At 40.4% G+C, this 14,431-nt stretch overlaps 1 protein-coding gene across 6 annotated transcripts in view; it reads left to right on the plus strand.

Moving 5' to 3' along the window:
• The first annotated feature begins 2,129 nt into the window (after positions 1 to 2,129).
• LOC131110555 (glutamate receptor 3-like) overlaps positions 2,130 to 14,431 on the plus strand; it is a 117,606-nt gene continuing 105,304 nt past the window's right edge. For 3 of the 6 annotated variants that reach the window (XR_013625247.1, XM_078788068.1, XM_078788070.1), the window contains exons 1-2: positions 2,130 to 2,371; positions 2,639 to 2,797. Coding sequence is in view for 5 of the 6 variants with exons in the window: in XM_078788068.1 (XP_078644194.1) it covers positions 2,293 to 2,371; positions 2,639 to 2,797 (238 nt within the window). In the remaining variant the exon portion in view is untranslated. The remainder of the gene's footprint in view (positions 2,372 to 2,638; positions 2,798 to 14,431) is intronic. The other 3 variants (XM_058063769.2, XM_078788069.1, XM_058063770.2) reach the window with 2 other exon arrangements.

The raw sequence follows: 14,431 nt of genomic DNA on the forward strand, positions 1-14,431 counted from the left end.
ACACACTTGCATTTTTTATTGCACCTCTTATCTTCTGGACCCAATATCGTGAATCGGCTTTCTCATGAGTTGGGTGTCTCGTTTGACCCAGAGTAAACACACAATGACTGCAAATTGCTGGTTGCTTCTCTGCAACTGCTTGTGTGCACAAGCGGCAGCCATTAATGCCATGTCATCTAATTCGGCCAGAATTGAAGTGCCACACTATTTTTATACATTTTTAGTTTTAACGATGACAAATATTGACCATGTATTTTACTTCAACTTGTTTTTTTCAACAACTATTGAAAATAGGCTAGGCATGGGGTCAGCAACCCATGGCTCCAGAGCCGCATGTGGCTCTTCAGCCTCTTTGTTGTGGCTCCCTTTGCAATGCTCAAGTATTTAACTTGGGCCAGAGTAAACAACAAATGTAAACAGAGTGTACATTTAATTTACATAGATATTTTTGTATGTACATATACGTATCTTCTATATTAGCAAGATCGGTTACTGGCAAGAGTACTGCTTTTTCTCCTCTATTACTTTGATACTCGAAAATTCCCTCTAAATCTGGCAGTCAATCAAAATCATGGGAGACTCGCAAAAATATTAGGTATAAACTTCTGAAAGTTTATAAGATATTGTTTTTTAAATTATGTTTTGCAGCTCCAGTCTATTTTCCTTTAGCCAGCAAGCAGGTAAAATGGCTCTTTTGATAGGAAAGGTTGCCGACCCCCTGGGTTAGCCAGTGGTGATGTTCTTATACATCCATCCATTCATTTTTTATGCCGAAGGCATATTATGTATTCACATTGTGTAAACGGGCGGCACGGCGGTCAAGTGGTTAGCACACAGATCTGACAGCTAGGAGACCAGGGTTCAATTCCACCCTCGGCCATCTCTGTATGGAGTTTGCATGTTCTCCTCGTACATGCGTGGGTTTTCTCCGGGTATTCCGGTTTCCTCCAACATTCCAAAAACATGCTAGGTTAATTAGCGACTCCAAATTGTCCATAGGTATGAATGTGAGTGTGAATGGCTGTTTGTCTACCCCGCCTCTCGCCCGAAGACATCTGGAATAGGCTAGACCAGGGGTCTCAAACACGCGGTCCGTGGGCCAAATGTGGCCCGCAGGACACTAGTTTGAGGCCCCCGCCTTGATATGAAAGTTTAATGTTAGTGCGGCCCTCGCAAGTTTGATATGGATGCTGTATGGTATCATGTACCCAGAAAAATTATTACGTTTGATTAATGTTCATGTTAAAGGTTAAATAACTGTTAATAGTTATCCTCCCTATCCGTGTGGAAGTGGTAACTTTTGGGCTATTTAAGTTTAAAGGAAATAACTTGAAGGCTACCGTTTAGGTTGCTAGCTCTCTAGTTTGCGAGTTAGCATGTGTCTCAAGACCCTGCAGTTGCGCAATATGTTGTAAATAAAAAGAGTATAAATGTGACTATAGTCGTGTTTTGTCATGTCTACAGGGCTCTAATAATGCTTTGTTCATTTTAATCTGAAAAAAATAATTTGTCTACCCACCAACTATATGTGGTTTCTTAAGTTTTTATTATTTGCCCTTTTATTATTATTATTATATTTATTTATTACTGATTGATTGATTTTCTTTATTCTTGATTTGTTTATTTATTTTTCATCTTATTTTGTGCAGAAAAAAAATTAAGATTTGAGAACAGTGGAATGTTTTATCAGAGCTTTTATTGTAGAAAATCGGAACAAAAGCACTGAAAAAGTTTGAATATTTTTCTGTTTTTTTGTTTTTTTTTGGAAAACCTGATGGGCCCAGCCTTGCCCAGACCCTAGCTCCAGTGGCCCCCAGGTAAATTGAGTTTGAGACCCCTGGGCTAATGAATTATGTAAACATACAGCATATACTAAGTATTCTTGATGTCCATCAATACAATGCTGCAGATACAAATGTGCTCATGCAGCCTTGCAGCCTATTGGCCACCACAGATTGCAGTGCTTCTATTGATTGGTCGCCTTATACGGACAAATGCGAGGGTTATTCCAGGCTGTCGGAAAGTAGCAGTTTACTGCTTTTAAATTAATGCCCGATCAAGTTTGACCAACATTCGTCCAATCAGATCTCTCTCTCTCTCTCTCTCTCTCTCTCTTTGCCTCACTCCTTTTCTCCTCTCACTCTCCCTCTCTTGTGCACCTCAATGAACCTTATTGGTGCACTGTGAGCGACCATCATCTGTCCACTGGATTCCCATCGTCAGCTTCCATCCGGAACATATGAATTTGCCCACCTTCTTCCCAAGGAGTTGAACAGATTGTGGGAGGTGAAAATGGCACAACGCGTGGTGTTGCTTCTCCTGTGGCTCTTCGATACATCATTTGCGGGATTTCCTAATCAGATTAATATCGGTAAGTGCTTTGCAAGAATACCTTAACGGTAAAATTTGCACACGCAGCATTCACGTACCAAATACAGTAAGTTTAGAATTGCTGTACATTTAATGGTGAATTATTTGGAGTATTGCGTGGGGATAAAAAGAAAAGCGAGTGCGAAAAGGTACGTTTATTTACCCAAGTAAGATTTAAAAAAAAATACTTCCACGCGTTATCATTTGCTAATCCAGATTTAAAAGTCACACAGTGCAGGTTTTTATGTGATCCCCGTTCCTCTTGCAGGGGGGCTCTTCATGCGCTCCACGGTGCAGGAGCACAGCGCCTTCAGATTCGCCGTGCAACTCTACAACACCAACCAAAACACCACCGAGAAGCCTTTCCACCTCAACTACAATGTGGACAACCTGGAGTCCTCCAACAGCTTCTCGGTCACCCACGCGTGTGAGTGTTCTCTCCCCACACATGCACCCAATTCCACTTGATTACCGCTTTCTAGTTATATTTTCATTTATTTATTTCACGCAGTATTCGATACTAAAACAAGTTCCATGGCAACACAGTTTACGCACATTGGTTTTTGGATAGACGCAGTGTAGTTTATACGCGTGGACAATGCGCTTTGGATTGGATCACACGATTGATGTGAACGGGTTAAGATAAGTAGCATATAATATAAAATGACACGCATTACTGTGCTGTAAGTGTCTTTATGGGCTCTTTTATTGGTCATATACTATGTGGTGCAAAGCAAGACAAATAAGCTCCCCCTCTCTTTTGACTTGCAATTAGTAGACACAGAGTGGATAAACGAGGAAGAAATAGACTTGAGAGTGACATTTTGGGATGTCATTTTAAAGGATGAGCGGAGTAAATGGGGTGGGGGGGTGCATTTTGGAGCCAAAATGTCTCTCTCTCTGTCTTCAATCCCTCTAACCCCTTGTGCTGCATGGTCATAATGGCCCCTCTGAGTCTTCGCCTGTTCCATCCTCTCACTCCCCCCTGTGTTATAGAGCATCTCCCCCAGCATTGCAGAGTCAGCTCATTAGCACCCAGCCCTCATAGCACCTCACTGTGCTGTCATTGGGTGAAGGGGGGGGGGGAGAAAAAAAAAATCTATAGCTACCCTCCGATCAGCAAACGAGTTGATCTGCAGAGGAGGTGGGCCTGAGCGGTGAGGGAGATGAAGTAGAGCGTCGTATCGCAGCGGCAAGGACCCAAACGAATGCTTCTGTAAGAAACAATAAGCAAATGAGTGTGAATAAATAATAGATAGTGCCATGCAATTTCACGCATGTTGAAGAGGGGATGGAAGCATAGGAGGGAAAAGCTTGATATCAGAATCTAATTAAATTCAGGGGCAGACTGAGCTTTAGTGAGAGGAAAGGGGCTCCTGTGGGAGCCGTGGCCCCATTTCTTCTTTTCTTGCTGCCACGTTGAAGCTTTTCCATCAAGAGCACCGTCTCAGGACGCACTTAAACTTCACATGCACCAACACCGTGAAGTTTTTACGCGACTACTTTGAAAGGCCCGTGCGTGTCAGAGATGTGGGAGATAGAAGGATGGCGTCAAGTGTCATTTGATTATTTTAAGATCTTCTGATGTGTAAGTCATTTGCTTTACCTGATTTTAAAAAAATATTATTTTTTTGCTTAATTAGAATTGAAGCAACAAAGTTAACAAAGCGTTAATACTGTGCAATATTCAACTGGAAACTGATAAAAGTGGTCCTCTTCCGACACGATTATCAGATATGTAAACACAGGAAGTAGGCTGCATTTCTGTCTCACAGCCAGGAGGTTGTGAGTTTGAATCTCAGCTTGGATCTGTCATGTTTGCACTTTCTCCAAGTAGTTTGGTTTGTTCCCATAGTCCGAAAACATGCACATTAAATTAATTAGAGTCTGAAAAAAAATCCATAGGTGTGTCCATACGGGTGCTCACACTGAGAGTTACAAGTAAGAATGATCTACCTATGACTATAAAACATATACTATATATATAAAATGTTACTGGTAAGCTATGAAACTACTATAATGAATACAATCTATTTCACTGTCACACTTTATGCTGGAGCCTATCCCAGCTAACTTTAGTCATTCATTCATTTTCTACCGCTTATCATCACAAGGGTTGCAGGGGGTGCTGGAGCCTATCTCACTTGTCTTCGGGCGAGACTGGTCGCCAGCCAATCACAGGGCACATATGGACAAACAACCATTCACACTCACATTCATACCTATGGACAATTTGGAGTCGCTAATTAACCTAGCATGTTTTTGGAATGTGGGAGGAAACCGGAGTACCCGGAGAAAACCCACTCATGCACTAGGAGAACATGCAAACTCCACACAGAGATAGCCGAGGGTGGAATTGAACTCGGATCTCCTAACTGTGAGGCCTGCACACTAACCACTTGGTTGCCGTGCAGCCTTATTTTTCTCAGATTATATCTAATATATTGGGTAATATGTTTGTAAAGGGCGGCACGGCGGTCGAGTGGTTAGCGCGTAGACCTCACAGCTAGGAGACCAGGGTTCAATTCCACCCTCGGCGATCTCTGTGTGGAGTTTGCATGTTCTCCCCGTGCATGCGTGGGTTTTCTCCGGGTACTCCGGTTTCCTCCCACATTCCAAAAAACATGCTAGGTTAATTAGTGACTCCAAATTGTCCATAGGTATGAATGTGAGTGTGAATGGTTGTTTGTCTATATGTGCCCTGTGATTGGCTGGCCACCAGTCCAGGGTGTACCCCGCCTCTCGCCCGAAGACAACTGGGATAGGCTCCAGCACCCCCCGCGACGCTTGTGAGGAAAAAGCGGTAGAAAATGAATGAATGAATGTTTGTAAAGTTGACTATAGGGGTGTTATTTCATGTCCAGAGGGCTTTAATAATGGTAAAAAAATATTTTAGAAAGTCATCAACATCTTTTTCTAGACTGTAACTATAAAATATTCAGTTTCGTAATATGGAATCCTACTTCGTGGAGATTCACTCATCACGGACGCATCCGGAATCAATTCCCTGCCATCAACGAGGGATTTATTTAGCAACATTGAGGCCCTTAGTGTCCTAAAGAACATAATACCAGCTATGGGTATGCTCTTGATGTATATTATTTAATGAAATATTAACAAGATGAGCTCAAGCATCTGTGATTGTCTCTGCCATCACAATAAAGGAAATAAGGTCACAAAATAACATTACTTTGGAGGCTGACTGAGGAACTCCTGTGCTGTTGAGTTTTACATTTGTCAGTGTTTGTTGTGCAAGCTGTCAGAATTATTTACTTGGATGTTCAAACTTCCTCTGTCATCAATAGCTCCCTGTAGTACGGCATAGTACATTTAATTTTCATGAGGTGGCAATCCAATCAAAGGCGTTGGCAAAGAGGTGTTTATGTGGATTTGGGGAGTTCATCCATTTTGAGGCGGATCGATAAACGTCGCACATCCTTAACATAATCGAAATGTGCGTACAGTTAGCCAAATGAAGCTTTCAGAGAGGAAATATTGCGTATAATGACGGCGTAGTGTCAAGACAATTTTCTTTCAAGTTGGCTGAAGGCCTTTTGATATTAATTGAATTAGCGACCAGCAGCAAAGAAATGTGTGTCTGCAGCTATCATAAAGGCTCTACTTTCTTTGTTGCACAGCAGCTTTGCAGTTTACTTTGCTCCTAAGACTCTTGTTGCTTTGAAGCAACATCAGAAATTGGCAAATGTGTAATTACCAGTGCAGGTTCCATAATAGCTGCAGAAGCTGGAAATGGCTGAGAGACCAAAAAGAGGAGTTCAAAGTGAAAGAGGGACCAGTTTGAAGAAAGCAAAACGGACAGAGTTAATGTTCCTGATGGTCACGACGAGCTAACTTAATGACAGCGCCATCCTTTTCTCTCCTGTTTACCCTCCCCTTCGGTTTCCTTAGGCGGAATGAACAGCTAGCCCCCCCGTCCACCTCTCCTTGACACGCTTTTTACCCGATTACTCGCCTTGTTTTCTCTCAAAGGCAAATTTTGCACTGTTTTGCTTTTGAAGCTCATTTTCATTTTCCTCATTTTGTCATTTCCCTAATGGTCTGCAGCCCTTATTTCTCCCCTGAGCAGACATAGTAAATGCTTTTTTTTTTTTTTTTGGCTGCAATGTTTAACCATCTTAACCCTTTTAGCTACTTTAGTTGAAACAGTTTCGCTTCAGGAGATTGGAGACGCAGACAGGATGATACAAGAGTCGCTTTGACTGTATTGAAAAAGGAGAAGGATGTGAGAAAAGCGGCGCAATGCTTCATTGTAAACAAAGGGGGAATGTGGTTAACACAGCCTGAAGACGTTCACACTGCAGTATTGGTACAAGCAATGCGCAGTAGAATTATTTATTACTCTTGGTGCGTTCAGCTTGGATGTTTGTGTGTTGCACACTGCACGTGCAGGATGATCTATGGGCATAATAAGTGAAAAATATCCTCCAGATGAAAAATATCTTCTTTGAAACGTTTGTGGAGCCAATAAAAAATACTTACAGTCAAGATGCACGTTTGTCTTGCGGCTGTTTTAAGCCAGATCATCTAAAGGCTATTAAACACAATATGGGAATCATGAATATTCAGTTTGTGACCAGCTTTTTTCTGTCCATTTTGTCACATCTTTCTTTATTATAATAATGCCCTCTAGGTAAATCTCCCAAAAGTTGAGCTTGTTAAATTACAGGCCTGTGCACCTGCTAAGGACATCATTTTTGCATAGAATTAATGCATTAAAGTAGATACAGCAGTTTTAGAAACAAACTTATTTGTGATGTTTATAGGTTTCATTGTTCCCATAGCGTTCCCAAAACATCCTGTTTTTCCCAGGACATGTCCTGTTTCTTGTTGCTTTTTTTTTCCATTAGAGTGTGAGGCATTAGGAGACTCTGCTGCATATGACGTAATTCTAGAGAGTCTTCTTTTTTGCGTTAATATTACCAAAAAGTTTGCTTCCTTTAACTAAATACTTAATGTGTTATTTTGCCTTGTTACAATTTTGTTTGTTCCATCCTACCCTCGACACTTTTGGGACTTAACATCCGCAAGCAAACAAGTGATGCTGGGAACGCCGAGTGCGGGTTACATTGCAAGGTTTAAGGTCTGTGTAAAGCACTTAATGTGCGGTTCCACTCTCGCCTCACACACTACCACTTCCTTATTACCTGTATTATCATTCATAGTTGCAATGCCCCCGCGACCCTTGTGAGGATAAGCGGTAGAAAATGAATGAATGAGTTGCAATGCCATAACTCACAGGCTGATTTTGGCTGACCTCTCAAACAAGCTCAAAACACTCCCATTGAGCTGAACTTGGGATCAGCACTGGACAGCTCCAGTATGTTAACTACGCAAAGCAGCAGTATACATCACTACAGTACCAGTGTTATCATGTTATAATGTGTTTAAATGACCATTATGATGTCTCAAATATTTGTAAGACTCAACCATAATGCTAGTGTTGGTGTCCTGGCTGGTCCACCTGTATTACGGACAGCCTATGTAGGTATTGCAGTGACAGTGACAGACACTAATCTTATTAAAGCCAGTGTACCGTCACAATGACACTGAAGTTGTTAATCTAAGGTGAAATGACTACAAATGTTGACATGTTTCACTATGTCTCAGCCTATGTGGCAAAAAGGGCATGTGCTGTGAAGCGTGGATGAAAAGGCGCATCTCTACCCACGTGTTGTTGATGATAGTGTTTTCAGGCTGTTATTGGTGCTGTGTGAATGGATGGTTAGCAAAGTGACAGAAAGACATGTTTGTGCAGTTTGTGGCCTGACAGAGACACGCTGTGGTCAAGAGAAGCGTCTCATGTGATTGTTGTAGTTCCATACTTTTCTCGGCGGGCTGTAACTCAATTTGAAAGGTGTGACCAAAGAAGCATGGCCACGGAAGCTGGGGAAAAAGAAAGGAGGGGGTGTGGGGTGTCTTTGCGGTGGGTGAAAATGTGAAAGTAGGGAAATATGCCTGACTGTAAAAGTGTGTGTGTGTGTTTGGAAGAAAGAGAGAAAGAGAAGAGAGATTTGAGCGGACCATCCAAGTTAAGCTGTGGTGGAGGCACAGATGGAGGGTTGTTTATACACAAACATGCTTGTGCATATGCATATGCGCTTCTACAAATACTGAGTTGATCACACTACCTGTTTCCATCCTCATGTTTTTTACGTATTGAATATTATACCTATTTTTTATATGTAAGGTGAATTTACAGGTTTGAGAAGCCACTTGGAGGGTCGAATTTTGTTAAAATTTCTAAAATAAAATAATTCAGTTTTGTTGTTGAATGCAGCTGATTATTAAACAAAACATATGCATATTGAAGAAATGTTATATCTTATATATTAAGTGTAAAAATGGTTAAATGATGTAAAATACAAATTAAGGCATTGAAAAGATATTATGTGGTATTCTACACTGGTCAACGACACCATAAACCCTAATAAAAACACGGGTTACTGTTGCAGCCGCAACCCACGGGAAGCTGAAACTCAACTCTGAACCCTTGATGTCACTTCCTGCCCACCCACCACTCACTAAGCTCCCATGGGAACACATTATTAGTAACACACACGAGCATGGCTCTCATTTATGGCTTATTTTTTCTTGTTGTGTGTACTATATTGGGTAATATGAATGTAAAGGTGACTTTAGGGGTGTTAGTTCATGTCTTTAGAGCTCTAATAATGTTAAATGTATTTAGAAGGTTGTGAACAGGTTATGTATGAAAATAATTGATTTAGAAATATGAAAATTTTCTTATAAAGGTTGGGTGTCTCAAAACTTAAAGTGTTTTCATGTTAGTTTCTATTAGCTTTAAAATATGCAAAATATGCAAAATATATAGTAAACTAGCTAAGTTTGTTCCTGTTGCGTTTTTTTATTCTTTGGCAGACCTGGTGTGCATGAGGTGTGTTAAGAACGACATAGCCATTCCTATTATAATGTACCAACCTGCCTTTCAGACCTCCGATGTTCATGAATGCAGCTCACGGTGACTGTGATTGGTGGGTAATGAGGAAGTGTTGTGTTGCTGGTGTGGAGAGTGACGGAGAAATGTGTGTGGGAGCTTAAGGATACGGTAGTGGGATTGAGCAGTGTTTTAAGGTCAGCAATAAAGTTTAAAAAACTGTCAGAGTCTCTGTGCCTCTGCTAGAAGGATGCTACAATAATGTGTTTATGAGCAGGTTGACCCAAATCTATTGGCCCAGCACCCTGGACTGGTGGCCAGCCAATCACAGGCCACATATAGACAAACAACCATTCACACTCACATTCATACCTATGGACAATTTGGAGTCGCCAATTAACCTAGCATGTTTTTGGAATGTAGGAGGAAATCGGAGTACCCGGGTGGAATCGAACTTGGGTCTCCTAGCTGTGTGGCCTGCACGCTCACCATCTTGTTAGATCACACACACGTTGTGTCCAATGTGTGTCAAAAGTCTTTTTTAGCAGCATGACAATATATATCAATATCACCGTATGCATTATTCACATCTAATAAGAGAAAAAATTCTTACCCGTAGCAAGGACGTCGTGCCGACAAAAAACATCCAGAAATAATTTTGACCTTTTCTCCTCATGTAAATTGTGTTTTAGGTCACAAATCCTTAGGCAGGGTGAATACTTCTCCAGTATACTGTCGATGAGGAAAAGCCTTTCCAATATTCTTGTACTTTTGGATTTTCATTTTGCATACTTAGCCTTTATGTGGCTATAATGGCTTTAAAGTCCATGACTTTTAGCCACGGTTGGAACCAAACAACAAACTGAAGCTTGTATGATGAAATGAGAAAGAAGCTAGTGGAACAAGAATGAGTTGAAATACACTAATCCTTCATTTATCACAGTTAATTGGTTCCAGACCTTACTGTGATAAGTGAATTCAAGTGAAGTAGTATTTATAAATGGAATATTTTCATAGAGCATGAAAAAACCTGTTCATAAACTTCTAAATATGTTTTTTTTAACATAATTAGAACCCTGTAGACCTGAACTAACACCCCATAGTCACTTTTACACTCCTATTACTCGATATAGTCAGAGTATGTAAACCATTTATGACATAAATAAGACTTGTGCTTGTGTGTGTTGCTATAAATACGTCCCTTAGAGGAGCAGGAAGCAGGAAGTGACATCGGGGGTTCCGAATTACAGTTGCAACAGTAGCTCCCGTTTTATTAGGGATTATTGCGCCTGTTGTGAGACGATTCAAACATAATATAAACAAATAAAAGCCTGGTGATTACTGACACCTAGTGACTAGTCTTGAATATTACGTCTTTGAATGCGTCTTTTAAATTCCCGATATTTTTATTTTTGTTCATTAAAACTGCTTATCCTACCTAGTCATAATTTTGACAAATATATATGGTATCTTTTTAAAAGGCACGTTCGAGTGAAGTTGCACAGTGGAAAAGTGTACTGCATTGCTTTGTGCGGTGCAAAGTGGGCTTTCCTAAATACTCCTTTGCAACAAGTCGCTTTCTCTCTGCAAATGACTACAACTAGTGTTTGTCTGTTTGTGTTTATTGAGACAGGCCTACCCTGAGAAGACACGGCAGTGTGAGAGGAATAAAGAAAATCCTTTTTTCCACCGTGATAGACTTATATGCGGCAGTTATGGAGTAAAGTACAGCTTTTGAACATAACAGGGTTCAACAGGTGAACTGAATCATGAGGCGAAAAGTCCAATGAAAGTCTGACGTCCTTAATGATGTGTGCCGAACAAAGGGAGTACCTTGACTGTGTAGTAAAAATCAAAAGTGGACTCCTCATCTGTAATATGATGGTTTGATTGCCATGAGCTCTCATGGGCCGTGTGAGGTTGTTCCGTGCAGGACCGCCATCGGATGACTGGATTCTCTACCGAATGAGGTGCGAAAAGCAAGGTCCCTGTGAGAGATATTGACTAAACAGTTCAAACAGCGAAGCTAGGCTGGAGAAAGAACAGTGTTGCATGCAACAGACTCAACAGACTGCTAATGCTAAGAGCTTTTCACTAGGTGAGTCTCATGCTTGAGTTCTGGTGGAGTGCCAAAAGGCAAACCTCTAAGGAGACTATTCTTTTGACCTTATTTCCAATGTATTTCCATGTCTGCATTTCTTTTAAAGGCTGTAATGAGATTCCAAAAAGAGAAAATGTAACACAGTCTTATTCAACATAATACATTTTTAATGAAAATAGCTAGTTCAAGTCAGTTCAAGTCAACCTGGGGAGAAGAATTACCGTCTGAGTGGTGTTTGTCTTGGATTCAGTTACTGTGGCAGATGCTATTTGATAAAACCACAGCTTTCCTCTCTCATCTGTTTGCCTCAGATCTCCACATACCCTTCACAAACACCGGGCGTCAGGCCATGTTGGTGGCATGTAAGTTGAGACACAAAATAATAGCTTTTAATCATCCCCAAATGTTGATCTTTAATAGCGTGTCCTCCTACTGGGGGGGGGTTGTTGAGGTATTTGGATTTCTTATTGATTTCCTTTTATCTATCTGCTCAATTTTGTAGGCCAAATGTGATAAACTGCGAGTGAGAAGAGAGATTAGGTCCAGTGATTATGAATGGACTGTCACAGCACACTAAAGATATCATCACGCTACCATGTACAATTACTTTACGCAGATAGCAAAATTAGTATATATATCTATATACGGTACATATATTAGGGGGGTAACGGTACGCCATTACCACGGTTCTGTACATACTTAGTTTTAAAGCGACACCTAGCTTTTATGTAAACAGCTTTAATTTATTTTTAAAATGTTGGAAAAAAAAGGGTGGCACGGTTGTCGAGTGGTTAGTGCGCAGACCTCACAGCTAGGAGACTAGTGTTCAATTCCACCCTCGACTTTTCTCCGGGTACTCCGGTTTCCTCCCACATTCCAAAAAAAACATGCTAGGTTAATTAGCGACTCCAAATTGTCCATAGGTATGAATGTGAGTGTGAATGGTTGTTTGTCTATATGTGCACTGTGATTGGCTGGCCACCAATCCAGGGTGTACCCCGCCTCTCGCCTGAAGACAGCTGGGATAGGCTCCAGCACCCCCTGCGCGACCCTTGTGAGGATAAGCGGTAGAAAATGAATGAATGAATATAATATCAGGTGACACCCAATTCATGAGACGAGGCAAGGTTTTAACGTAAGTTTAAGAAAACTATCATAAAAAATGCACAATGTGTGCACGGTGCATAAGTGGTTAGCACAGGGATGGGCAAACTACGGCCTGGGGGCCACCCCGGCCCGCCAAGTGTTTGAATACGGCCCGCCCAATCTTTCCAAAGTATTTCATTTAAACTCAACATACAACCTGGCATCATGGCCTGAGCCAACCTTTTGATGGTTTTATCAATTTCGTTTTTTGACATGGTCTGTTGTTTACAAAGTGCTCCTGAAAAAAGGGACACAAGCACATAATAATAATATTAATAATAATAATAATAATTATTAGATTATTAGATTCTTATAATTATTATTAGAACTATTATCATTATTATAATTATTATATTAATGCTAATTATTATATTAATTATATATAATATTATTGTTATATTTGCATATTTTACAAAATAATAATATAATAATTATTATTTTACTTTTATTGTAATTATTGTAATATTTTATTATTTTTCAAATATTTAAATATAAATATAAAATAATAAATAATAATAGCAGATTGCATGACAATTTTACAGATACAATAATACCAGGTGGACTGTTACGTGTAAAATATATAGTCTGCTCCCCCCCCCCGTAAATTTTGTCATATCAATGCGGCCCGCAAGTCAAAAAGTTTGCCCACCCCTGGGTTAGCATGTAGGCCACACAATCAGGAGATCGGGAAGACCTGGGTTTGATTCTCTGTGTGGCATATGCATGTTCTTCCTGTGCCTGTGTAGGTTTTCTCCGGGTACTCCGGTTTCCTCCCACATTCCAAAAACATGCTAGGTTAATTGGTGACTCCAAATTGTCCATAGGTATGAATGTGAGTGTGAATGGTTGTTTGTCTATATGTGCACTGTGATTGGCTGGCGACCAATCCAGGGTATACTCCGCCTCTTGCCTGAAGACAGCTGGGGTAGGCTCCAGCATCGTGAGGATAAGCGGTAGAAAATGAATGAATAATGGAATAATCCATTTAATATATCATCTTTCCCTCTGTAAAGTTGCAAAATTGGCATTGTGAAATGTATTTTCTCACAGCAAATTAGTACTGTCTATCAAACATTTGGAGCATTTCTTGAAAAGCTGGCTTTTCAACTGTATTGAATAGTAGCATTTTTTTTTCAGCAATGCATTAAATTATATTTTGTGTTCCGTTTTTGTATTTAATTTGCAGTTCAAACATCTGACTGAGTGTTGACTGTTGCTGTGTCGTTTTTAACTGCTGGACATGTTAGTTTTGTTGCTAACAGTCAGTTTCAAACAAATTTGGCATACTGGCTTATTCGTGTAATAATTTTTTTTGCTTATCTGCTACTTGAAGCTCTTTTGCTGTGTGGATGCTAGCAGCCCCGCCTCTCCCCACACATAGACTGTATGACTGAAAAGAGGTCTCACTCCGTTTGAACACCGTTGTTCGTGTCTAGGTGTTGAACCAGTGCACCATGTGAACGCTTTTCCTGCTTGTTTGGAGGCGACACTGTTAATGTTGAGTCTAGTTCCTTTTTTTGGAATAGGTGTCGTAAAAATGTGGTTTTGTACTCACCAAGCTAAGGTCTGTGTTACATCACAATATGACAGCAGTTCCAATTGCGAAATTACTAAATTAGTATTACCTCAGGGTCATTTGACTTTAGAGGTGCTGCTTAATTTGATAAAAAAAGGTTTGAAGCTATAACTGGACATTTAATGTGACATTCACATGCTTATACAAGGTTTAAGACCAAGAGTAATGTGCAGTACACTGACCCATATGTTAGCTTTATGGCCAACACATGAATACAAGACCTTTTTTTTTTTTCCACATCAGTAGGCATGATACAACATGACATCCCATCTATGCTCCACACATGTGCTCAGCACTCCTCAAGTAATAGGCTGCTTTATGA

The sequence above is a fragment of the Doryrhamphus excisus genome, linkage group LG22 (genome assembly GCF_037039965.1).
Source record: "Doryrhamphus excisus strain RoL-2023G ecotype Guam linkage group LG22, RoL_Dexc_Guam_v1.1, whole genome shotgun sequence".
NCBI classification, from domain to species: domain Eukaryota; kingdom Metazoa; phylum Chordata; class Actinopteri; order Syngnathiformes; family Syngnathidae; genus Doryrhamphus; species Doryrhamphus excisus.